The sequence below is a fragment of the Pecten maximus genome, chromosome 2, assembly GCF_902652985.1.
Source record: "Pecten maximus chromosome 2, xPecMax1.1, whole genome shotgun sequence".
NCBI classification, from domain to species: domain Eukaryota; kingdom Metazoa; phylum Mollusca; class Bivalvia; order Pectinida; family Pectinidae; genus Pecten; species Pecten maximus.
Window position 1 is genome coordinate 20,430,096 of NC_047016.1, and position 26,469 is coordinate 20,456,564.

The window sequence follows — 26,469 nt, forward strand, 5'->3', positions numbered from 1 at the left end:
GCTGATGTTGTTTGGGATAACTGTTCACAAATACAAAAAAATCTCTTAGAATCAATTCAATTAGATGCTGCTAGATTAATTACTGGTTTACGCAAAGGTACTTCACATGAAAAACTATATACAGAATTAGGGTGGGAATCATTGAGTTGCAGAAGGCAAAAACACAAACTTATCTTAATGTTCAAAATATTAAATAATGAAACCCCAGATTACTTAAGAGAAATTATTGAACCATATATTCATGATGAAACCTTATTTAGATATTCACTCCGTACAGTTCGATTATTTGACCCCCCTTTATGTCGTACAGTAACTTATTTTGAAAGTTTTTTCCCATCCGTGTTAAATGAAATGAATAGACTCGCTCCTGAAATCAGTAATATTCACTCCACTAATCAATTTAAAAAACTTTTAAATAACAATCACCATATTATATCCACTACAACTGATGTATTTAAATATTCCGGCCGGCGTGATATAAACATTATTCTATGCCAATTAAGAAACAACGTAAGTAATCTAAATTACGACCGTTTTAATGATCATCTAATTGAATCTCCAATGTGTCAATGCAATCAATCTGTTGAAACTATATCACATTATTTCTTTGAATGTAATTTATATCAAAATCCTCGTCTAGTACTTATACAACATTTAAATCATCCACATCATAATCATTTATGTACCAATGTCATTGTCAATGGATGTACTCTTTGTAATAATATTCAAAATTTTAGCATCTTGACACATGTCTCAAATTTCATCCTGCAATCAAAGAGATTTTGAAATCATGTCTGATGTATAATGATCTAATATTTTTAATATTTCTTTTTAACCCCTGGTGACTCCAATTATACAGCAATATAATTAAATAATTAAATAGACATCTAAATACATGTTTAGAATATGTAATATGAAATTGAGTGAACAATGTCTATTTATTATTGATTACCAAATATACTTGATTAATGTAATAATGAACTCTGGGCAGTCTATTAACAACTTATCTTCTGTTAATCTATTTTATCTATAACCTTATTTGTTTGTGCTTATATGTAAGTGAGGTAATTCCTATAAAGGTCTTTTTGAAACAATCATTTTATTTTCAAGAGTTGGTGTAACTCTACTAACTTAATATGTTTCTATGGGTTGAAATTGAATTTTGATCCTCTTCAGTGGATGGCTTGTGTGTTAAACATATGGACTTTATGGCCTGTATCTGTTGGGGGAATAAACTCAATATCATCATATAGATACACCTAATTTACAAAATACACTCTGTTTGAATATTCATTTAGTAAATAATAAAGCAATTAGCTAAACTAAATATCCTAAGGGTTACTATTTAATGTTAAAATTAATAAATCCTTGTAATTATTAAGGAATTACCTCCCCTGATACCCTCACCAACCTTCCATATATGTATATAGGTCTGTGTTTGTTTACCATCTATTAAATATAAGGAAAGGACTAAGATAGGCTATGCCTGATGTCCAATCCTATTGACTTAACATCATGTCAATAAAATATGTTGAAATTGAAATTGAAACAAACGAGATATATTGACATGAATTCATCACACATCGTCATATATTTCTATTATTCTGTGATTACTATTTTACAGGTCAATGATAAAGTAACCTTCGAATTACAAAAGATTGTACTACACCGGAAACAATAATTTAGAGAACTAATGAGAAATCTATTTCTGTTATTTCACCATTGTCAGTCTTATATTGTTTTATAATCGCGAAGGAACAGACAGACGGGTAACTACACATGTGAATGGCACATTGAGGCTAATGACGGTATTGCTGGGATTCTATTGTACCTAGACTTAGGCGGACTAAGTAGTGGAACCACTCTAAATGTTTACCAAGGTAAGATGACATTAATACAAACTTCTTAGACCTTCAGGTTAATCTTGACCTATCTGTCTACTCACTTTGGTAGTAGTGTACAGTAAAAATGTAAAAAAATGAAAAATAAAGCAAACATAACCAGTTATTCCTATATATTATTTATACAGAAGGTTAAGTTATTTTTTCTCTGATTTTCCAGCCTGTGAAAATCATCATAACCATTTCAGAAAACCCTTAAAATTTGTGCGTCATGCGTCCGTAAACAATTTAGATTTTCGACTTCTTCTCCGAAACCCCTAAACCAAATTCAATGAAATTTGGCAGGACGCTTCAAAATTGTGAATTATATGGTCCCAATCCCCAGGGGCCTGAGGGGCGGGGCTGAAAAGTGTCAAATTGACTAAAACTTCAAAAATCTTCTCCTCTACTCTATGATATGTTGGAATCAAATGCTCTTCATAGATGGAAGGGTCTTAAGTTTCTTTATAGAGGGAAATCACATTTTTGACTATAATTTGTTTGATTTCTATTGGAATTCATTCTAACTTTGTTAACATTATCAGCATTGGATGACAGCTTAATGGTATACATATGTTGGCCCTGACTGACCCCAGGGGCTGATGGGTGGGGCCAAAAAGGGTCAATTAAATTAACTGAAATATTTCATATATCAGGTGACCGTTAAAGCCCATGGGCCTCTTGTTTGTATATATCATAAAACAGGAGATATTTGTTTTGCCAAAAAAAAATCGCCCATGGTCAGGCTATTTACTGTGGTCTGCTACCTTATTAAGATCAGTATTGTGCTAGGCGATTGCTACCTCAAATCTTTATAGATGGAATTTTAATCGATACCGTTATATGCTTTGTATGTATTACTGCAATGAACTAAAAGTGAATGATATCTGTTCAAGAGGTTTAATGATGTGCAGATTACTTCATGCGTTTATATTTGTTTTGAGAGGAACAATACAATAATATGACCGTTAGCCATTTTTAGCTCACCTGCCCGAAGGGCATGTGAGCTGATGCCGTGGTGCGGCGTCCGTCCGTCCGTCCGTCCGGCGTCAACTTTTTCATTTAAACAACTTCTTCTCAATAACCAAGAGGCTTAGGAACTTCATATTGGGCCTGTAGCATGCTGGGGTGAAGGGCTACCAAGTTTGTTCAAATAAATGACCTTGACCTTCATTCAAGGTCACATGGGTCAAATAGACTATAATCTTCAAACGACTTTTTCTCAATAACCAAGAGGCCCAGAGACTTGGTATTGGGCCTGTAGCATGCTGGAGTGAAGGGCTATCAAATAAGTTCAAATGAATGACCTTGACCTTCATTCAAAGTCACATGGGTCAAATAGGCTAAGATCTTTAAAAGACTTCTCAATTACCAAGAGGCCCAGGGACTTGATATTGGGCCTGTCTGTAGCAGGCTTAGAGCTAAGAGCCTTGATATTGGGCCTTTCTGTAGCATGCTTAGAGCCAAGAGTCACAAAGACCCGATCTTAGGCCAATAGTATGCTGGAATGAAGGACTAGAAAATATATTGACATGAATAAACCTAGCTTACTCTGATATTTGAATAAAGTTGTTTTTAGCATAATACCTGTATAAATGACCTCATTCAACTGCAAATTTGCTGTAGAGCCAGGTGAGCGATACAGGCCCATTGGGCCTCTTGTTTTTATTTTCAAAGATTCGTTTTAGATGATATTTTATTCTCCACTTGATTGACTTCACATGTCATCCAGATAAGACAGACATGACGTCATGTTTCACTTTTTACAAAACTCTACGCCATTACTTAAATTATAAAAAAACTTTTGGTTTTTGCATTTACGATGTTTACCTATTATAAGCATGCTTCCTTTACGTGCCACCGTGCGACGTACCCAGGAAATCTATGTGAAGCGAGATCAACGTGATCATCCCTAGTACATTACCATGCTTAAGAAGTTTGAACATTTCATGCATAATACGTCTAACATTGGTTAACTATTGATTGCATCGAACATATTGCTTGTCATGATGTAGAAATTAAGCATGTCTACAACCATGTACTACTGGAAGGTCAAATTTATATAGCGCACGTACGGTTTCGGGCAATGATAATATTAACTATGATACGTTTCTTTCATTTTTCATTTCTCCTATTTTCTACACTCCTTCTCCCCGTCCCCCCTAAAAAAGATATTTTCAGGTTTTTATAGTGTGTGTAGGCAATTATATTAGTTTTTTTAATATGTTTAATTTGTTACTTTCTCTATCAGGATGTGACAATAATGGAGTTAAACTCTATCCCCCGTCTGACGTAGATCCGGATGTGGCAACGCCGCCAGTTCAGAGAGAAGTTGGCACCGGGAATTCAACATTCGTAGAGTTTTCTGTCGGATCGGCAGGAGGACTAGGTTTTCAGATACAGTATTTATCGGTAGCCGCTACTGGTACGTTTATGTTGTTTAGTAAAGCTTTGCCCTCATTGAAAATAGATAGAGTAATCTTAACTTAACAGGTCTTGGAATTTACGAATATGAATGAAGATTTGCAGAATGACCACAGGGGAAATTCGACCTTCCTCTCCCCAAGACCCCATTAAGTGTAAACATCTCCCCCAAAGAGTAGCTAACACAATACAGTGGATAGTGATATTTTATTGAAAATCCGCAATTCATTTATACCAGCACTCCCATCACATCTCAAGACCCTACTCCCAGAACGGCTGGGTGTATCTGGTGTAAACGGACTGTAAACAGACAACCAATATTGTATATTTACATTCCTAATGTGGTTTGCTGATATGAACATACCAAGTGAAAACAACAAACATATGACCATGAATACACTATGAAAACCGTATGAAAACAGTGTCTCTCGTGCAAATCACCTGATTATTCGGGTCATATTAATACGCCATCAAAAAAATAGTCCGCCTTTCAATTATGAAAATATTGTGTTTTTGTTGCAATTTGTTCACATAAAATAAATATGATTTGAATTGAATGATTGTATTTAATATTATTTTTACTTTAATACTTCTTTCTTTTTGTTTTATACAAAATTAAGCAAAAAAGACCGGAAAATGCGGAACGACATTAAAACAATGGCGTGGTGCATAGGCGGGATCTCCCAGCTGTTCTAATAATTTGGCGTTTCGTCGTATACATGACAAAATTTTCTTTTTAATAAAATTTCTCGTTTTCTCGATATACATTTTTAAAATCAAGGTTATGTAAATATATGAATTGAATAGATTTTTTAATTTTCATTGCGGCTATGAATACCAGTAGCTAGCTACATATCCTCGGGATATGTAGCTAGCTACTGGTATTCATAGCCGCAATGAAAATTTAAAAAAATCTATTCAATCCATATGTACATCAAACGCTGTCTCGATGAAAGATATAGTGTTGGTTTTTAAACATGTAATTCCAGAATAAGTTGTGTATATAGCTGACTTCTCGTTGTATAACTAAATGTATGCAAAGAAATTAAAATCTTCTGTTTACGTCATTCTAGATAATTCGGCAGCGTGCACTGCGTCAGCATCCTCTCCGGCGACTTTAGAGGCAAACGACACGCTTCAGTACCTGACCAGTTCTAATTTCCCAGATGTTTACCCATCGTAAGCTATATTGACATCTATATAAACACTACAGTAAAATGTTGATGTTTTCATATATACTTCCAATGGTATACAGTCGAATCTGTATTAAGCGACCACTCAAGGGAAGTTGAAAACGGTCTCTTAATGGAGAGTGGTCTCTTAATAGAGATGGTATCTTAAATTTAATAAATGTTCATAAGCTTTTTATTTGCTTTATAAATTGGCAATAATGATTTATAATATATATGAAAAATGAACCACCACTTTGAATAAAACAAAACAATTTTTTTTTTTTTTTTTTTTTGTGTATTTTTTTTTAATAATTATTACTGTGCTAATTTTTCATCACTATGTATTTTTTGAAATTCTTTCAGCATAGCAAAATACATAGATTTAACATGAGAAATATATTTCATTGGTTAATTAGATTACTTTCAAATTATTTATATATATTTTTTTAATTCCTGAAATCTTGGTCCGGATTTCCGCTCCGATTATTATTTACGTTCCTGCATTTCCTACTTTAAAAACGGCGACTTTTTCACTGGCAAATATCTGTTTTAATGTCTCAAAAAGATAACAAATCATGATTTAACAGTAAGTTAACTGTTTATGCATTCCTTTATTGTTATATTTCGCATGCAAATTGATATATCGTATATAAAACGTCTGAAAATCGTCAGAATTCCAGACGGTCACTTTGCCTCATCTCCCGTCCTTTTGCACGAAAAGTAAAAATACTTGGGTGTTATTAAGGCGAAAATGGTAATGTAAGGCATTTTGGAGACTTCTGGTCGCTTATTGGAGAGTTATTTTTATCACGGGAACGAAAAATTGTGGTCGCTGGTCGCGTAAAGAGAGGGTCGCTTAATAGAGTTAAAATATATAGCGAAAACGCTCGGGAGGAATTGAAATGGTCGCTTAGAACAGAGGGTCGCTAAATAGAGATGGTCGCTTGGACAGATTCGACTGTATGTAATATGACATACAATACTTAAAACAGAAATACGAAAGGATGTAACGATATTACTTTGTAATTTATCGATATCAAAAAATGTACACTCTATTTACAACAATTGCGAAACGGGCTATATTAACATACACCAATTATTCTTATTGGCCCGGATGGAAGAGAGCGACGCGTCTTACTGTGAGAGGAAACCAGAGAACCGGGACAATTCCACGCCGTTCTATTGTTTACTTTCGCTCATCATTTTCATTGTTTTACAGATCATTGGAATGTCACTGGAACATAACAGATGGCGGTACCAACAGAGGGGTGATTTTGACAGTAGAGTTTAACCACTTTGCTACCTCGTGTCAGGATTATCTAATGATCAGTGGAGGTAAGTGGAGACAAGAAGTTGTGTAATTTGCAAAGCAATACTGGCTAATGATTGGTCAAAAATTGATGATTTGTCCGATTTCGACGAAATTTGTTATGCAGAGGTATTAAGTGATGCTGAACATCACTATATGGGTTTTGTCACCATGGCAACCAAGCTGAAGCACAAAGTGGTTTGGATTGGTCGAAATAAAGACCAAATTTGGTGTACAGGGGTATTAGGGGATACCATACTTTACTGTATAGACTTTGTTGCCATGGCAACCATGCTCAAGCAAAAGCATGGCCTCTGATTTGTTGAAATTTAGATACTGTCCTTAATTCACCTTAATTTGATTTTAGGTGAATTAGAGGTGCCATCTAAATATTGACCCTTGATTGGTATGGAGATTCAGCATGGAAAAAGGAATGGTATATGTCGAGGAAAACTGTAGGTTTTACATCAAATATTGAATTCACTGGAACTGAAACTGAAACACTGCGCGGGGTATCAGTTTGCATTTTCAATTTATCGTGAACTTATGACGCCATAATGTAAACTTACAAAGAAAGAAAAGGTATATAACAGTCGTGTGAGTATAAAATGACGTAATAGTACGATCTTACATCAAGATATGTATATATATAACATTGATAATGTGTAGTGACGTAGTAATGCGATCTTAAATCAGGATACATAACCATGCTAATGTATAGTGACGTTATAATACGTTCTTACAAAATGATATATAAACTTGAAAGTCGTGTGACTATATAGTGACGTAATTGTATGATCTTACCTAAGGATGTATATATAATAGAAATAATGAAATCAACATGACATTTTCGCTAACGTTTTCAGGCCTTGCTGAATATTTCTACTATTTACACAACGTCCTTTAAAGTTTTCATATATGCGCGACGAAAGCGCTAACGGAGAGTTGTTTTTTAGTCCCCTGCCGTTTGAAAAACGGGGGGACTATAGAATTACCGTCCGTCCGTCCGTCCGTCCGTCCGTCTGTCTGTCCGTCTGTCTGTCTGTCACGCAGTAGTTGTCCGGACAACTCCTTCTAAAGTACTGCTCCGATTTTAATGAAACTTGGTATACATGATCAGTATAACATGTAGTTGTGCATCCCACATTTTTTTTTTTTCGAAAAACCAATTTTCAAAATGGCCGCCGACTTCTCATTGGTTGAGACTTGTCCGGACAACTCCTCCTAAAGTACTACTCCGATTTTAACGAAACTTGGTATACATGATCAGTATAACATGTAGTTGTGCATCCCACATTTTTTTTTCAAAAACTCATTTTCAAAATGGCTGCCGGCTTCTCATTGGTTGAGGCTTGTCCGGACAACTCCTCCTAAAGTACTACTCCGATTTTAACGAAACTTGGTATACATGATCAGTATAACATGTAGTTGTGCATCCCACATTTTTTTTTTTCAAAACTTCATTTTTCAAAATGGCTGCCGGCTTCTCATTAGGTTGAGGATTTGTCCGGACAACTCCTCCTAAAGTACTACTCCGATTTTAACGAAACTTGGTATACATGATCAGTATAACATGTAGTTGTGCATCCCACATTTCTTTTTTCAAAAATTCATTTTTCAAAATGGCTGCCGGCTTCTCATTGGTTGAGGCTCCGGACAACTCCTCCTAAAGTACTACTCCGATTTTAACGAAACTTGGTATACATGATCAGTATAACATGTAGTTGTGCATCCCACATTTTTTTTTTTTCAAAAATTCATTTTTCAAAATGGCTGCCGGCTTCTCATTGGTTGAGGCTCCGGACAACTCCTCCTAAAGTACTACTCCGATTTTAACGAAACTTGGTATACATGATCAGTATAACATGTAGTTGTGCATCCCACATTTCTTTTTTCAAAAATTCATTTTTCAAAATGGCTGCCGGCTTCTCATTGGTTGAGGCTCCGGACAACTCCTCCTAAAGTACTACTCCGATTTTAACGAAACTTGGTATACATGATCAGTATAACATGTAGTTGTGCATCCCACATGTTTTTTCTTCAAAAATTCATTTTTCAAAATGGCTGCCGGCTTCTCATTGGTTGAGGCTTGTCCGGACAACTCCTCCTAAAGTACTACTCCGATTTTAACGAAACTTGGTATACATGATCAGTATAACATGTAGTTGTGCATCCCATATTTTTTTCTTCAAAAAACCAATTTTCAAAATGGCCGCCGACTTCTCATTGGTTGAGACTTGTTCGGACAACTCCTCCTAAAGTACTACTCCGATTTTAACGAAACTTGGTATACATGATCAGTATAACATGTAGTTGTGCATCCCACATTTTTTTTTTCAAAAATTCATTTTTCAAAATGGCTGACGGCTTCTCATTGGTTGAGGCTTGTCCGGACAACTCCTCCTAAAGTACTACTCCGATTTTAACGAAACCTGGTATACATGATCAGTACAACATGTAGTTGTGCATCCCACATTTCTTTTTCAAAAAAAAAAAAACAATTTTCAAAATGGCCGGCGACTTCTCATTGGTTGAGGCGTGTCCAGACAATCCTAAAGTACTACTCCGATTTTATTGAAACTTGGTATACGTGATCAGTATAACACGTAGCTTAAAAAATGGAAAATAAATAGTTGCACTCCTGGTTCAGGCAGGGAACTTTGTATTGCTGTTGCAATACTATCCATCCTTGTTTTATTTTACTTTTATAATTCGAGTAATATGAACAGTATAATCCAGATAACACTGGATTCTCACATAAATGTATGGAGGATAGGAATTACTTGTAATGGTTATATGGGGCAAAGAAGTAATTCAAAAAAAAAAAAAAAATAAAAAAAAATAACAAATACAATCACATAATATATATAAGAAGTACTGGAAATACAATAAAATACAATAAGAATAATGTTTTAGTAACTGGAGAAACCACAATGAACCCTTCGGCAAACGTGGGCCGAAGGCGGATACTAGCGTGACTGCATCATGTTCAACACTAGAACGCTATGCGACCAACGGCAGAGATATTTTGAATTCCCCCGCACGTGAACATGATGCAGTCACGCTAGTATCCGCCTTCGGCCCACGTTTGCCGAAGGGTTCATTGTGGTTTCTCCAGTTACTAAAACATTATTCTTATTGATAGATCACGCAAACACGTTCCATCCAACAATCAAATTCACTGCAGAGGTCTCCACGGAAACTAACACATTTCTAGACACCAGTTCAACCTTACTTGACGGAAAAATAAACACAGACCTCTATTCCAAACCAACGGACACGCACCAGTATCTCCGCCCTGTCCAGCTGTCATCCCTCGCACACAACGAAGAGCATTCCCTATTCCCAAGCTCTACGTATCCGACGGATAGTGTCCGATGATACAGTCTTCGAACGTCGATGCTCAGAACTTAAATCACACCTTCTTGCTAGAGGATATAAATCTACTTTGATAGATCAGGAACTAGAAAAAGTCAGGGTACTTGACAGAGCCAGCCTTCTAGAATACAAAGTCAGAACTCCGACACAAAGGGTCCCTTGTGTTGTCACGTTCCATCCTAACTTGCCGTCAATTTCTTCCTTATTTTACATAATCATTGGCGCATCATTGAGTCGCCAGCTGCACTCAAACGGATCTTTCCAGAACCACCGTTATTGGCCTATCGTAGACCAAAAAATGTAAGAGATCTGGTGGTGAGCAGCAAATTACATTCATCTGTCGTTACAACAGGCTCCTTCAACACATGCAGCAAAAAAACGTGCAAATTGTGCCCATACACTGAGTCCACAGACACGTTTAAATGTGTAATAAACAACCGTGTTTATCACATTTTACAAACACTGAAATGCACATCAGCCAATGTTGTATATCTCCTCTCCTGCAAAAAATGCAAAATGCAGTATGTTGGAGAAACCAGCACAAAGCTCAACATCAGAATCAACAATCACCGTTGCTCCATCAAGCAAAACAGACCAGACTTTCCTGTGGCAAGGCATTTCAGTTTACCTAGTTACAGTTGGAAGGATATGCAGGTGGTCGCCATTGATCACTGTCCTACCTGGAATGAAACGAAGCGTCGTTCCAGAGAAAGATACTGGATTACCAATCTCCAAACCTGCTACCCTCGGGGTTTGAACGAACGTTAAAGACGTCTTCTGGATGTACTCTCCATCTGACCATTATATTTGACTATTCATGTAGTTAATTATTCAATTTGTTAAAATTTTCATAATTGCTGTACTTTTTGGGGCATCTATTCATTGTTGCTCTTTGAGACTCACATTTAGTCGCCTCCCGCCGTATTTTTTTCACACCACTCTCTATAATTCTAATGATCTGAAACATGTTTTTCTAAAGTTTTTCAGACTTTGTACACGATATTTAATCAATCACTGTAGAGACGATAATGCAATATTTTTTATTCTGAAATCTGATATCAATGCAATGTCGTCCACTAGCAGTATTTAGGGACGAATCGTCTTTGAACTCTTCGATATACTTTCACGTGCGGGGGAATTCAAAATATCTCTGCCGTTGGTCGCATAGCGTTCTAGTGTTGAACATGATGCAGTCACGTTAGTATCCGCCTTCGGCCCACGTTTGCCGAAGGGTTCATTGTGGTTTCTCCAGTTACTAAAACCTTATTCTTAATGTATTTTATTGTATTTCCAGTACTTCTTATATATATCATGTGATTGTATTTGTAATATTTTGTGTTTTGATAAAGGGACGGATTGCCTCGAAAATTTAACAAGCCTTATTGTTCACACTGTTTGAATTACTTCTTTGCCCCATATATATATATATATATACATTGTAACCCTGATAATGTATATTGACGTTATAATACGATATTGCATTAGGATATATAACAACCTTGAGCATTTATAGTGACGTAATTTTAAGAGCTTACATAGGAATTTTTATCTCGCCACTCATGTTAATTAATAGTTGCATAATAATATAAAGGAAATAAGTATATAAATAACATCTGTATTAATCTGTTTGTTTAATAATTTAATGTTGTCTTTCAGGTTCCGATACGACAGGCACTAAAGTGTGTAGCGACAATTTCAATACTTCAGCGATGGTTTTCAACAACACATCTTTTCAATTAATGTTTAATTCTGATGAATTTAGCAACGCTAGTGGATTTGTATTAAGTTATATCCTTGATGCGCCGTGTAAGGGAGCAGTGACTATGATAAAGCCAGAACTTCCTATAATGACGATCTCCTCGCCTGGATATCCTTCATTTTATCCCGGGTAAGGCCACTCAATGTTATGTCCTTATGTTAAGGTCACTAGCTGTGAAAGCGAATCTTCTAGTTTATATATGTGCTAATATAGCAAAAGGTAAACATTGACAAAGTTCACTTTAATATAGCGAAAAACCCCAATTTGAAATTGTACTTAAAAGTTATAATAGTAAAAGTCAAAGACAAATAAACTGCATTGTTTATTGATGTTACCAATCATTTTATAGCTCCCTTGAACCCAAACGTTTTTTGGAATAAAATGTGGTACGGCGTTTAGGTACCTCGACATAGTTTTTCGATGCTTATTTTGTGCACGTCTTCATGTTAGGCTTATATCATCGTCTATACTGTATCACCATATATTTCGCTTTAATCTTATTCAGAATCATTTCAGAATCATTTTAGCAGTCTTGAACTTCACTAAGATCAGTTTGTAACCGATAGTGTACAAAAGATATAGAACTTTCAGATGCACTCAGAGCCGAGTCATCGCTATACATATCTATACCTCATTTTAGCTAAAGAGGAGAATAAAAAACATCAGGGGATCTAATGTAGAACCCTATGGAAAACGATGAGTAATTTGATTAATATTAGAAATATATTTAGATACTTCAACTTTTTGAAACCATTGCCAGAGATAGGATTGAAACCAATTCAAAGATAATTTGTTACAATGATATAGGGTTAACGTTTGAATTAAAACCTCACGATCTACCATGTCAAACTTTGTTTTTTAATCTATTAAAGTAACACCATTGACAGTTCCATTGTCAATTTGCTTTGCCCACTTATTGGCAATACTGAGTAAGGAACCCTGATTGTAAGGAAAACAGAAAATCATTGTCATTATAATATGCATAAAAACTATTGTGAACATATTTCTTTTGAAGCTTTTTGATAAAACTGGTAAAATGTATACTGGACTTTAATTAAGAACATCATACATTGATCCACTTTTATGAACTGGAATCACTTTTGAAATGTTCAATAAATTTTGAAATTTACCTGCGGTGACATTCAAACCTAATAAAAATGTCAGCGAAGATCAAAATTGAGAGCTTGCTACCTTCAACAATCCTACATGTAGAATGGGTGGCGGCTGATGCCGTGAATAAATGTTATCAATACCGCAACTCGAGACTTCAGATAGCCGATATAGGGGGTGTCCTAGTTGGATATAGTATATCAGTTTAAATGCAAGGAATCATCTACTTCGTTTCATTTCCGCCTCGGTATAGTCTTGATTTCCGAATTAAAACCCCATTTCAATTGTTTATCCACAGAGTTGGAAGAAGCGGTGGTTATGTCTGTAAGTGGCACATTGAAGCTGAAACCAACGACACAGGAATTCTAATCAAATACGCATTTGATGCACTTCAAGCTGGTGATAATCTCGCTATGTACGAAGGTACGTATTCTTATTTATTTTACTGTTCATGTATACAATTAAACTTTACATTACATCATTAATATCGAGTTTTGAATAAAAAGGGATACATACACTATAGTCGCCAAATTCTGCTACAAACCAGTGTAAGGGGGTACCCGTCCGCTTTTAAAATCACCCCGCTGCGTCTGTAATCTGTCGTCCGTAAACAATTCTTGTTATCACTATTTCATTTCTTGAAAAGTACTGATGGGGTATATAGGTTCCTCTTGTCTCTGACCTGCAAAACGAAATGGCAGACTGAAAGCCATTTTGGGTGTTGACTGTTGAAGTTTGTTATAGCTATTTCTTTTGTATCAGATAAGGAAATCAAAATGACCTACAGGAAACCATCCTACATTTTAACAATAATACATTTCTCAGACAGTTCTTATTAGATCTTTCTTGGATTTTACAATATATAGGTTTCACTTACTATCAAACGATTTAAGGGAAAAGGATGAAAGTAGAGAAATATGTCTTTCAAGCTCATTCAATAGCTAGCGCCAAGATCCTTTCGGGATCTCTTGTAATTCATATAAAGGAACACAACTGAAAACACGAACTTAAGCATATTTTGGTTGGATATTTCAGATTTGTGTGTCACTGTTTCGAATTGAGATCAGTAAAATCCAGAATTAAACTACCATGTGATGCTCATACTAGTGATGGCATTATAAATCAACTTAATGACTTGTCTGAGTCTGCCTTCTTTTTTGTCAATTACAATCGAACGTCAAATGTAACTGAGCGAATTGCAGGTGAAGTGTATTGGTCATTTGCTTGAAAACATGTCAGTTGTTAACCCATCAAATATGTTTTGTGTTCAATGAGTTGATATTTGTAATCATAAAAAAGAGATCTGAACATTAAGTTATCTTTTACCTAGTAGCCCCTTGTTTTGTTTGTTTGAAGGATGTGATAACAGTGGAGTACAGAAATCCATACCCAACAACGACATCAGATTTCGACGAAATGGGAATAGTGGCGTGTTATCGTTTATCGGTTCAGCATATATCGAGTTTAATGTGACATCGTCTACTGGTGATTCAGGACTGCAAATGTTTATGACAGCACAAAAACCTAGCGGTAATGTATCAAGAAAGTTTGTACCAATCATCTAATCACAAACAAGAACAAATCAACGATAGATAATACAAAAATGTATCTGGAGTTTGTATACTGTAAAAGTGGAAATGTTCGCGGCGTGGAAATTTTCGCTTATTTCGCGACCATTAATTCTCCGCGAAATTGTCCACACGTGAACATAATAAAAGATTGACACGCGAATAATTCAACCAAATAAACTAAATACCATAAAATCCTAAATGCAAGTTCCTAGTGGTATACCATTTGTCGGCATTCAAACGCCATATCATCCGTGATGTGTACCGTTGTCATAGTCGGTCAAGAGACATGCATGGCTATACTAATTTAACTAATGTGTAAAATGATAGCATTGTATTTAATTCAATGTTTATTTATCATCATTTTTTCTTAATTTCGTGATAATTATGATCGTTACTACATTAACGTTACTGTACAGATTAATCCCGGAGCTGCTTGGCCATTTTGTAGCTATAGGCCCCAAAGTAGCGCAGGTTTCATTTGTTACACAAAAGACAAAATAACTTAATATAGAAACGCAAAGCCTTTGCTTGGTAGTATGTATTATTTGAATCAGAAACTATCGATACATTATTTTAATAAATGACCGGTTTAATATATTGAAAATATAGTATTCATAAGCTGTTGTGTTTCAAAAGGGCTACTGTAGAAATAGGTATATGTTGGAGATTTAGGTCAGAACATAAATATGTCTGCTTTTAAATTGCCATGTCGGATTTAGATATCTACCAAAATTATCTCATACCTACAAAATTAACCATCGGTAATTGCGTATCACGTCACTCAGCATGACCGGCCGTTGATCCTCGCTTAGCGTGAGGGAGCAGGTTTACAGATAATCCATAATTGAAAATAATTAAGAGCTGTTCAGGCGCAATTAAATAGTCAAAATACTAAGTTAACACTGTATTTGACAATGCATGCCTAATTTCTTAATTAGTTTGCCATACATTACGAGTACTGATATCGTATACATATATCGCTTTACATTGTTGGGCCTAAAGTTGCAATCAGCTGTCTCGTGCGTGGTGTATTTTTCAACGCAAAAAAACATAATATACGCTAAAATATGTGACATATATGCTTTTTGTGTCACAAACGTGCTGCAATGATCACACCTTGAACAAATTAACATGTTGATCAAAGTATTGGCAATCTTGCTGGGCCGATCGGAGCGCGCTTTCAATGGAGTTTCCTGCAGAAATAAATCTTACTTTACGTACATGCCCAATGACATCGCAGCGCGAAAATATAGTTTCATCATGACTGACAGCGCGAAATATCCACACCGCGAACAGTTTGAAAGCTGACTAAGCAAACATTTCAACGCGCGAAAATATCCACTTTTACAGTAAATCATTTTACCATAACCAAGTACTACCCAACTACAGATAACATCACAAAAACAATCATCTAACTATAAACAAAGGATGGCAAGTACCAAACTTGATTATCTCGTGATGTTCATTTCTCTTTCCCATTACAATCCAGATGTGAAATACTATGTTATTAAGCTGAAAATAAACTATGATTGAGGTCGTTTTAACCATGCATTGATTATGAACCGTTAACCTTTTTTATTTCTTTTCTTCACAGACAACACGGAAGCATGTAGTTCCAGTGGTACAGTGGTAGTAGCCACTAAGGATGTCCAATATTTTACCAGTACAGATTTTCCTAATCAATATAAAAAGTAAGTCACACCAACAGAGAGTGTTGTTAAAGGACTTTTTAAATATTTATGCTTTGAAATGAAATATTATTTAAAATTGAGACATTCATGTAACTATTGAAATCATTCACCTCGAAGACATATTATAAATAACTATCTGATCTATCTATCTAAATATCTATATTTAATAAAATAAACACATTATGAAAAGATTCTTAAACATTGATTTATCATCATTTATACGTATACCAACAACATTATTTATCAACCAACCCAGACGTAATGAATACTGCGATCAAGATGAAATGTATAACTGAAGATTTAGTTATCCTATTATAGGTATCATCCTGTTTTTTATTACATTTTTACCAGTGAAATATCAAAAATTATTCATTCTATAAAAGTGATATCATATTTTTCATCATATTTTTATCACTTTTGCTGATTTGACCAATCAAATTAATGATTAGAAAATACCAAAATAATTGACCAATCAGAAAGCCCGACATATATGTCAGCACATGGACAGGGGGAACTATTTTCTTTGTTTACAAATTATCGCTGTAGGCTTAGTTAGCATACGGGGTACGTTTTTCGTTGATAATAAATGTAATAAACAGAATATCTCGTGCAGCACGAGTGAAACATATCAAAATATTAGCCACACGAGTGAACTATATTTGGTATTACTGAAGACACTGTTAGATATCCTCTTTATATACGTAGATTCACTTAAAGGATAGCTAGGATTTAAAATACCAGTATGCTATTCATAGGAACAAATAAATAAAGAAGTTATTTCACAGATGATGTCTAGTGCTCGGTCATTGGGTCATGTCATTGCGACTAATAATTTCGGATGGATTAATATATGTATTAGTTTCAGTTCCTCTGGTTCTTTTAATGATTTCTCGTTAGTGTTGCTCTATTACAATCTTGTTTGGGTCATACTTTTTGAACAGTTAAAGATATCTTCGTGAAACTTAAAACATATATACATCACTCACAGGAAATGTTCTGTGTACTATACTTAGGCTTTTGCAATCTGCAGTCGATTAACCAAAAAAATAGTCAATGTTACTGGTGAGCAAACTAAAAATAATGAAAACCAAATATCTTGACATATTCTGATGATATTCTTATTTGTAATATTATTCTGATATGTAATGATATTCTGATTAGTAATGATATTAACACCAGATATCTATTAGCATCTTGAACATCTTTATTGACAGAAACGAAGACTGCAAGTGGTATATTACTGGTGGAAATTCCGGAGAAACTGTTATTTTAACGATCGAGTTCTACGACATAGAGCGTGACAGCAGTTGTGGCTACGATTACTTAAAGATTGAAGGTATAATTGTATTTATAACAAAGACATACTATGTTCCTTAACAACGTGAAATTCGCAAATTCGATACATAGATCATGTAAAGGGACATATAGATAAAACTGACATTTATCTACTTGGTGATATGTTTACATACCGACTTTAGATGACCTAATTGAAAGGAAGGTTGTTGCTATATGAAAGATCATTGCATCGTTCGAAATCGATATAGATGTATTTAATATGATAATGAGATCAGGCTTTGGTCGGTAAACAGAAAAATGATATTTTAAAGTTTTTATGTGACCTGAGAAATCCCGGGTGATTTATTCTAATGACCCTTTTCCGTCGATGGACGTCGCCCGCTGTACATGTACCTCTGTAAACAATTGATTTTTGCGGCTTCTCAGGAACCCCTTAACTTATTTCAATGCATTTTGTGGTAACATTACATACATAGTCCACCAAATTTGTGAAATATATTACCGATTACCCATGGGCTCTGTGGGGCAGGGTCACAAATGGCACAATTGGCAAAACTTTGGTTATCTTCCAAAGACCCAGATATAGTGGAAGCAACTACTGAGTGAAATGTATTAGTTCATGTCTTCAAATTTGTCAAAAAGGATTGGGGAGCTTTACTACATTGTATATAGGGAAATGTTATTTTTGGTTCTTCGTAGTTAACCTTGAGACGATAGTTAAGTTCGATTCTATGCTCTGTTTTGAAAGTGGTCTTCCAAAGGCGCTCAGGGACAGGGTCAAAGGTGTTCAAAATAAAAAACCTTCAGTGCAATATGTGCTTGAAACAAATAGTTATTGTTAAAAGGGTCTCGAGGTGATTTATCAAGTTTGTGAATTGCTCATTTTGATACCGAAACTCGTATGAACCTAAAAGCGTACGATACAAAATAGGATGCGTGTGTTATAACGAAACAGACACCAATTCAGAAAAAAAATCTGCGGAAGCGCTGTGGGTAGGAGTGAATAGAAGAAACATTACTCGCATTAAATTCATTGCAATATTTATCAGATCATCTACACAAATAATTACAACCTAAAATTCTCTCGACGTTGAAATAGCGGAATAGCCCATAGAACGTGCTCTTTTTCACGAGTTTAACTCCTGGAACGGAGACTTTGAAAGAAAGTCCCTGAAACACAGCTATCATAAGAAGTATTTTTCATGAATCAGATCAGTTTTTAAAAGAACAGTTCAATAACGCTTAAAATATTGTCATTATTGTAAATGACCCAATAATGTTGATGTTTGTATAGATGGACATTTATACAGCATGAGAACACGAATGTATGCATTATAAAACTCTTAAAATCTAAAACGCGGTACAATACAGTGCCTACTTTTTTTTTTATAAATTCTCGTCGAAACGAGAGTCAAGTGTGACTTTTTAACATTATTCGTACGTTTGCACTCAATTTGGTTATTACTATGTTTACAAAATGACACCGCAGACCGAAATAGGATCAACGTTTGACGTACTAAATGACGCGGACAACTATATCTGCTACGGATGTATTGAGATAAACTTTCTGTTTGGAAACAAATATGTCACACCTTATCATATTCTGAATACTGAAACAACGGTATTATTCCCTCCATTTTAAATGTAATCAGTAAATCTAAAAATTATTATTAGTTTTCATTTTTAATTCGTGATAATTGTGTGGAGTATGTTGACTTTGACCTGTTGCTATTCTCTTGTTGCCTTGTTGCTGACCCAAACTGAACTCCTTGAGCTGGAGATGATATCGTAATAAACGTTGTTTTCTCTTTTGAAAAGAATCTATTTCAACGCATCAGAAAAGAAGAGAAATGCCATAAGGTAAGTAGTACTCAACTTGCATTTTTGTTCAATGTTTATCATCAATATATGTTATTTCCGCAGGTCCAGCAACTAAAACCGAAACAATATGTGGCCAACAGTTTTCTAATCCTCTCATCACATTTAACGATACCAGTTTCAACATCACTTTCTCTTCCGATGATGAGGGGGTACACAATGGATTTGTGTTTAGCGTGGTCCTAGACAAACCATGCACAGCCGATACTCCAACGATGCTTACAGCGGACATAAATGTGAAAAGTTTCAACTCTATATATTATCCTGACAGCTACACATGGTAAGTAAAGGTTGGCCGGGGGTCTCATACATCAGACTGTGACATAAGATATCAGAGATGCCTTTCTATTGCTGTTGTTTGAGACAAACCAATTCTGATCAAAGATTTATTTCGGAAGAAGTACTTGGCAATCTAGCCGTAAAAACGGGAAGCTTTTGAATAAGATAATTCGTGATTTCAGGAGGATAAATTGTTGACTTTTTTATCTTCCGCTTAAAAAATACATTGAATTTCAACATTTCTCTATTTTCTAGTAACGATAGCATAACATATTCGCGACACCAACTCGACTATAATGTCCTAATGTATTTTGCTGTTTTTGGTTTGATGTATTTGTAATTCAAACGCTGATAAGGTATATGTTCACAATTCTTATTAATATTTCTGCTTATTACTATTTGTATATAGTGTTATTCTATCCGATATTGTTGCAGAAAATAATGTATTCCGGCGGTAAATGTGACTTGATGTATCTACATTTGTGCTGCATTATCACTATGTAAACATAGCAGGTGCCGTGTTGAGTTATCTAAGCAATGAACAGTGGTTTCAATGTTGTTTTAGTAAATAGGACAGCAAGATGTATGGGGGCAAATGCATTTGCCCACCAAACAGCTTAATGTCATTCGACTATAATAAAATTATAACCACTGAGCAATACTTTTATTTACATTGTCTTCCCATTTCGAACCAAAATGAACAAATCATGTCACATGACTCGCTGGGTGTTATAGCCCGAGGCACTGGGTGTTATAGGTGGTAAATACCTCTTAGCATTGTGTCAATGGGAAAATGCGGGGCAAAAGTAGATATAGATCTGTGAGGGGGCGTGAGAGTAATGCAAGCAAACAATGCAAGTAGCACTAACAGAAACTATAGAAAACGGAACGTCGTAGCTTTAATTACTCCCTGAAAATCACCACATGAACTCGCTTTTTGTTTCAAATAATCCTGTTTGAAAATTGAAAAAGTAAGAGCATATTTAAAAGCATTTAATCAAACATTGTCCGCCATATAGGCCCTGTGATTGTCGGAAACAATGTCCACTATCGTTTCGGTACCGTCAGAAATGTAAGTATTGTTATCAAGAGACATAATATCCTGAAAGAGAATATTCAGTCCTCTATAAACAATGTAGTCGACAAACAATAACGTGCATTAGGGTTTCCATATGACGTAATAAACAACGGTTTCATTTATAATAATGAGAGTGAGCAGGCGTTTTGGGTGCTTCCGGCCATTTATCACGATAGAGGCTTGTGGGGATGAATATAATTTTTTGGATAAACAGCGGTAAAGGGTTGTAATGTAAGCATTAGTATTAAACTGCATTCCGTGGTTCGGGTTTTGGACCATATTTATGAACATCCACTGTATGACAGGAAAATTAATCATTAACAGAACATCCGCGCGGTGCATGTTCTTTTCTTGTGATGCAGTGGGCGTTCGTAGGTGCAAAGTAAAACAACTAAAATTCCAAACAAACGAGAGCGATATATTTGTGACTAAACTGACTATTTTCATATATTAAGTCAACCCCGATATCAAAATATGTAGTTTCAAGGTGTTGTTTGTCGTATCCCTAGGTGGCATTCCACAAGCGTCAATGCTGATAACGGCATCATTCTATTTTACTCACAAACGTTCTGTTATAATGTAACTAACTATATGACATACTTAACATTCCTAATTTACAATCGTGAAGGAACAGACAGACAGGAAACTACAAATGTGAATGGCACATTGAGGCTGGTGACGGCGCGGCTGGGATCTTACTTGACGTAGACATGGGAGGACTAAGTATCGGCACACATCTAAACATACATGAAGGTGAGAACGGGTGTGGTGCTCGATTGGACGTCCTTGCTGTTCCGCTTATTTTGATAAATGAATTTGCATTTTTCCTGTCGATTGTTACGCTATGTTTTTCGATGTTGAAATGAAACATTGATTTTACAGAATATATAATAATTCTATTCTTCTGCAACACGAAATAGCGAGATTGTATAAGACCTGATATTCTTTGATATTATCAGGATGCGGCAACACTGGAACGAGGCTCTATCCGGCTGCAAATGCACAAGTTACAACAGCAGAGCGGATACAGATCGCCACAGGGAACTCTACATTCATTGAATTCATTGTCGGATCAGCAGGAGGTCAAGGGTTTCAGATAAAATATCTGTCAATTACTGCTACTGGTACGTTGTAGCAACATTTATAGCGCCTCTCAAAACTTGTGTTGTCACCCCATCGTCAGCATTGGTTTCTTTATGATAAGGTGTTGGTGTAAGTGTTGATAAGCATCAGTAAACTACTTTATGATTCCTACTAGGGCACTGATATTTCGTTTTTAAGGTGATACTCTATAACCTTCTTAGAATATTCAATACATCAAAATATGTTTGATTATTCCCTGATAAAATTGCAGGTGACAAACCCACCACATTAAGCTACTGTGTGGTTTAGTGATGAACAATGTGAGACGAACTTTTGTTTACTTGGCAGTATTCTTGTTTTGTTAGTATTAATGTTCTTGATAGCATTTTCTGTCACTTCTTTGTACGTCTATCTTCACGCTGCCTGTGTGACCTTGCAAAACAGTGAGTTACAACAAGTATTTATATACCATTGTATGAAGGTTAACAAAGGAGAGCTGATGCTAACACCAGAGAATAATTATCATACATACGATGGTATTCAGGTTAACACTTTGGTATACCAAGTTAACCCAGCAAAACAGGTGTTTACTCCAGTGAACAAGTTTCTATATATCATGGTATGAAGGTTGACACATGATAGCAAAACAGGTCAAACAAATACTACAATGTCAAGATATAATAGCAGATTAAATTTCTACTTTAATTTATATTGTATTTTTGAATACAATGTACAAATATTTATTTTGTCATATTTTAGATAATAGCGTAGCATGTTCTGGTATCGCTGTCGGCAAATTAAACGCAACAGACTCTTTACAATACATTACAAGCAGTGATTTCCCTCAACTGTATCCTAGGTAAGTGATTTTTTTTTAAAACTGAATGCAATGTTGTACTAGGAGAGTGGCGTGTTCGTTACATTCATTGATATGTTTATATCACGAATCCATGTTGTGCGTGATTCATTCACTGATTTAATTATGATACGAATCCACGTCCGCGTGTTACATTCAGTATTTAATTTTAATAAGAATCTGCGCCGTACGGGTTATATGCAGTGATATGATTAGATAACGAATCCGTGTTGTACTAGTTCCAGACAGTGATATAATCATATGACGAGTCTGTGTCGTGCGGGTTATATTGATTGATATAAGTATATTATAAAACCATGTCGTGCGTATTACATTCATATTATATAACGAATCAGTGTCGTGCGTGTTATGTTCAGAGATAAAATTATAGTAGGATTTAATGTAGGGCACGTTTCATTCCGTAATATAATTATACTAAATCTCGGTGTCAAGCTATTACAATCAGTGAGGTAATTATTGTTTTCATATTGATGATCATCGCCATGACATTAAAACATTAGCGCCATACTTTATCATCACATACATCAATAATTCATCACCATTATATACACTACTTCTTTACCAACACTTTAGGATTTAATGTATCCTCATAATACTTTATCATCATCACAACATCATTACAATCATGTTGATTGAAACTGTATGTATTTTGAAACTCAAAATGACATTACTAATGGGATTCTTCTGCTTCCAGAGACTTATCCTGCAAATGGGAAATCAACGATGGAGCCTCTGGTAGGGGTGTTTTCCTTAACCTCCTTCTGTACCACATTGAGTGTGCGAATGACAAACTGGATTTAACAGGTGAGAATTACATAATCAAATGTTTCTATCAACTGTATGTTATAATACATCAAATTTTGATATTTACTAAATAAGACTAAATGAAAAGCTAATTCAAATGTTGAATTCCACTACCTCGTTTGTCATATCCCGTCCTTATTTCGTGAAATCGAACTTTATCTTATAGATGGCGATGGGACGACAACAACAAAGTGTAGCGACGAGCTCATTTTGTCTCCTGAGAATTTTACAAGTAGTAGTTTTGTTTTGGATTTCCTTTCCAACGCTGCTGTACAAAAACATGGATTTGTTTTAAGTTACATACTAGGCCCGCCATGCACTGGAAATGAAATCCGGCTGGTGGCAAGTGAAAACATCCAGGAATTTTCCTCCCCTTTGTATCCAGTCAATTATCCAAGGTAAGCGTTTATAGAATAACCACATGTGTGTGACAGAGTGAAAATAAAACAACAACTTATACAGTATATAACATAGTAACACAAATGACAAAGGAATACACTTTATGGCTTGTGCCCTAACCGGGCCTCGAATTCACGATCTACGGCACCCAATCGCCTGGCTAGATATACACATAGCTCATACCATTGTGCAGCATCCGCGTTCTTTAAATGAACGTTTCAATGGCACAATAATGACTAGCCTAATGCCCTAACATTATAATGGTGACAAATCATCTATCAGATAATATAAATACAAAATGTACTTGGATCGCAAGTATATGCATACATAGATTCGAATCGTACACATAACACATTTATTCATCGCTCAGCACAAAACAACTACGACATGAAATTCTTTATAAATTTATAGATATAATTGAAAATAGAAATCAACTCTAATTTCATGATTTTTAAAAGTTAGGTGAATTTTCCATGTGTTCGGGTAATTTCATTTGGAACATGACAAGCCAGTCAATGATGGATGGCCTTGTAACTGGGGGTATAGTGTTCGCAGATTCCTTATATCGGCTCCTTGGTGATTTAATGTTATGTTTCAGTGCAATTCCTATCGGACCATATATATGTATCTGGCGCATTGAATCATCTGACAACGTCGCAAAGATACTGTTAACCGTCGAAATACAGAATTTGACTGACGGGAATACTTTGGAGATTTTAGAAGGTAATAGTTTACAGAAAATTGTCGTTAATGATTTTTTTGAAATATTCGTGAACTCCTACACAATTTGAAACGATTCAATGTTGATGGCTGAATACCCTTTCTCTTGTTACTTTTTAAAGTGAAAATAATGATTTATAAATTTAGCAATTTATCACGGCTTGTTTGATCTCAGGTAGCCTTGGGGTTACTAGACTGACCTCACCGTTGGAGACAGGAGTGTCTCCAGGAATGTCTGCAGTGGTCCGATTCTCTGTTACGACTTCCGGAAGTAGTGGGTTCATCATAAAATACATGGAACAGCGACCTATCGGTACGTTTTAACTACAACCACTTTAGCAAAACCACAAGTAGTAAGAAGGGAACATATGCCGAGATATCGTTCACAATTTTGCTCAGTCCCATATCAAGTAACTGTACGACTAGACGAAATGATGGGCCTTTCCTTATTTTGATTTCCTTCCAGGATTTAATAACTTTGGCCTCTATCATCACTGGATCACTGGAAAAGGTCGAAACGTCTCCCTGATGTAAACGCACTTATCGTGTCTCACCTTAATATGAGCGTGTTACCCATGTTGTACATATTAACGCAATTTTCTGTAATTTGTTATAAGATAGTACATTGTTTATGAAAACTTAATTAGCGTATTCATTATTTAAAGCGATGATTCCAGCGCAAAAGGCGCTTAATAAGATTACTGCATTTACTGTAATGTTATACTGTATTTATCCTGAGCATGTTTAAAAGTGTTATTCGCTGTGTGTCTTCACTACATTTTCTTCCAGATTTTCGGTTCATATCATAGCAAAACTATGCCACGTGATTAAATATACTTTGATTTATTACACTATACAATTGATACAGATACTACACAGGCCTGCAGCGCTTCAAACCTCCAGATTACTGCCACGTCAAGCCCAGGTTATCTTACAAGTCCAAACTTTCCAGATTTGTATCCAAAGTAAGTTCATTCATGATCAATATAGTTATGTCCATACCAAATCAGCGTTCATCGATCTGCTACGATAGTCCTGTTAAGTGGTACTGTCATCACTTATCACTCGATATCCCTTTGCATAACGTTCTTATCGAGGTATGTATTACGTACTCAACAAAGGAATTGGTAAGAGTTATTTTGATTTTACTTTTACTATGTCGCTGATAAAAACATGAATTTTACCAGGTAAGTAACTGTTTTGTTAAAAGAATTGTGAAAATACACCGCATGATACCGTCTTCATGCAACTTGTTAATATTCGTTTTTGTATCTAAATATTCGCGAGTGGTTTATTTTCCCATTATAGTCGGTGTCGAATACAGCAAAATTTAATTCCCCGTGAAGATTACCAACTCAACAGTATTCATTTATGGCTGTATGAGGAAAACACTTCCTAATATGTAGTATATTGGTTGAGTGTTTTTTTTCAGAAATGAATTGTTTGTCTTTAATTAGTGTAATGAGTCTTAATTATTTCATTAGTTCATTTAAATCTCTTGTCAGTAATCAGCAATGTACGTGGAATATCGATGACGGTGGCACGCACAGGGGAGTCATCCTTCAGCTCCTTCTTTATGAGATCCAGAATTCAACAAATTGTCAAAAAGATGAGCTTGCAATACGAGCAGGTTTGTTTATACGATCAAAGGTTTCATTAGCAGAGAGTGAAAAAGTAATAATTAGGCAATTTGTGCTGTTTCACATTTTCTCGAATGAAATGCAAATTTTAAAAATAAGAGTATATGCCGATTCAGAAGTT

The 26,469-nt window shown here is 35.4% G+C and overlaps 1 protein-coding gene across 1 annotated transcript in view; it reads left to right on the top strand.

Moving 5' to 3' along the window:
• The window catches only part of LOC117341933 (cubilin-like), a 54,297-nt gene that overhangs the window by 14,344 nt on the left and 13,484 nt on the right, over window positions 1-26,469 (top strand). Inside the window, exons 13-31 of the mRNA XM_033903812.1 lie at window positions 1,756-1,880; window positions 4,132-4,305; window positions 5,378-5,483; window positions 6,696-6,811; window positions 11,820-12,051; window positions 13,331-13,455; window positions 14,389-14,562; window positions 16,198-16,294; window positions 17,509-17,630; window positions 19,514-19,748; window positions 21,454-21,578; window positions 21,785-21,949; window positions 22,668-22,767; window positions 23,480-23,589; window positions 23,756-23,987; window positions 24,587-24,711; window positions 24,884-25,021; window positions 25,577-25,673; window positions 26,214-26,338. Coding sequence (XP_033759703.1) covers window positions 1,756-1,880; window positions 4,132-4,305; window positions 5,378-5,483; window positions 6,696-6,811; window positions 11,820-12,051; window positions 13,331-13,455; window positions 14,389-14,562; window positions 16,198-16,294; window positions 17,509-17,630; window positions 19,514-19,748; window positions 21,454-21,578; window positions 21,785-21,949; window positions 22,668-22,767; window positions 23,480-23,589; window positions 23,756-23,987; window positions 24,587-24,711; window positions 24,884-25,021; window positions 25,577-25,673; window positions 26,214-26,338 — 2,723 coding nt within the window. The remainder of the gene's footprint in view (window positions 1-1,755; window positions 1,881-4,131; window positions 4,306-5,377; window positions 5,484-6,695; window positions 6,812-11,819; window positions 12,052-13,330; window positions 13,456-14,388; window positions 14,563-16,197; window positions 16,295-17,508; window positions 17,631-19,513; window positions 19,749-21,453; window positions 21,579-21,784; window positions 21,950-22,667; window positions 22,768-23,479; window positions 23,590-23,755; window positions 23,988-24,586; window positions 24,712-24,883; window positions 25,022-25,576; window positions 25,674-26,213; window positions 26,339-26,469) is intronic.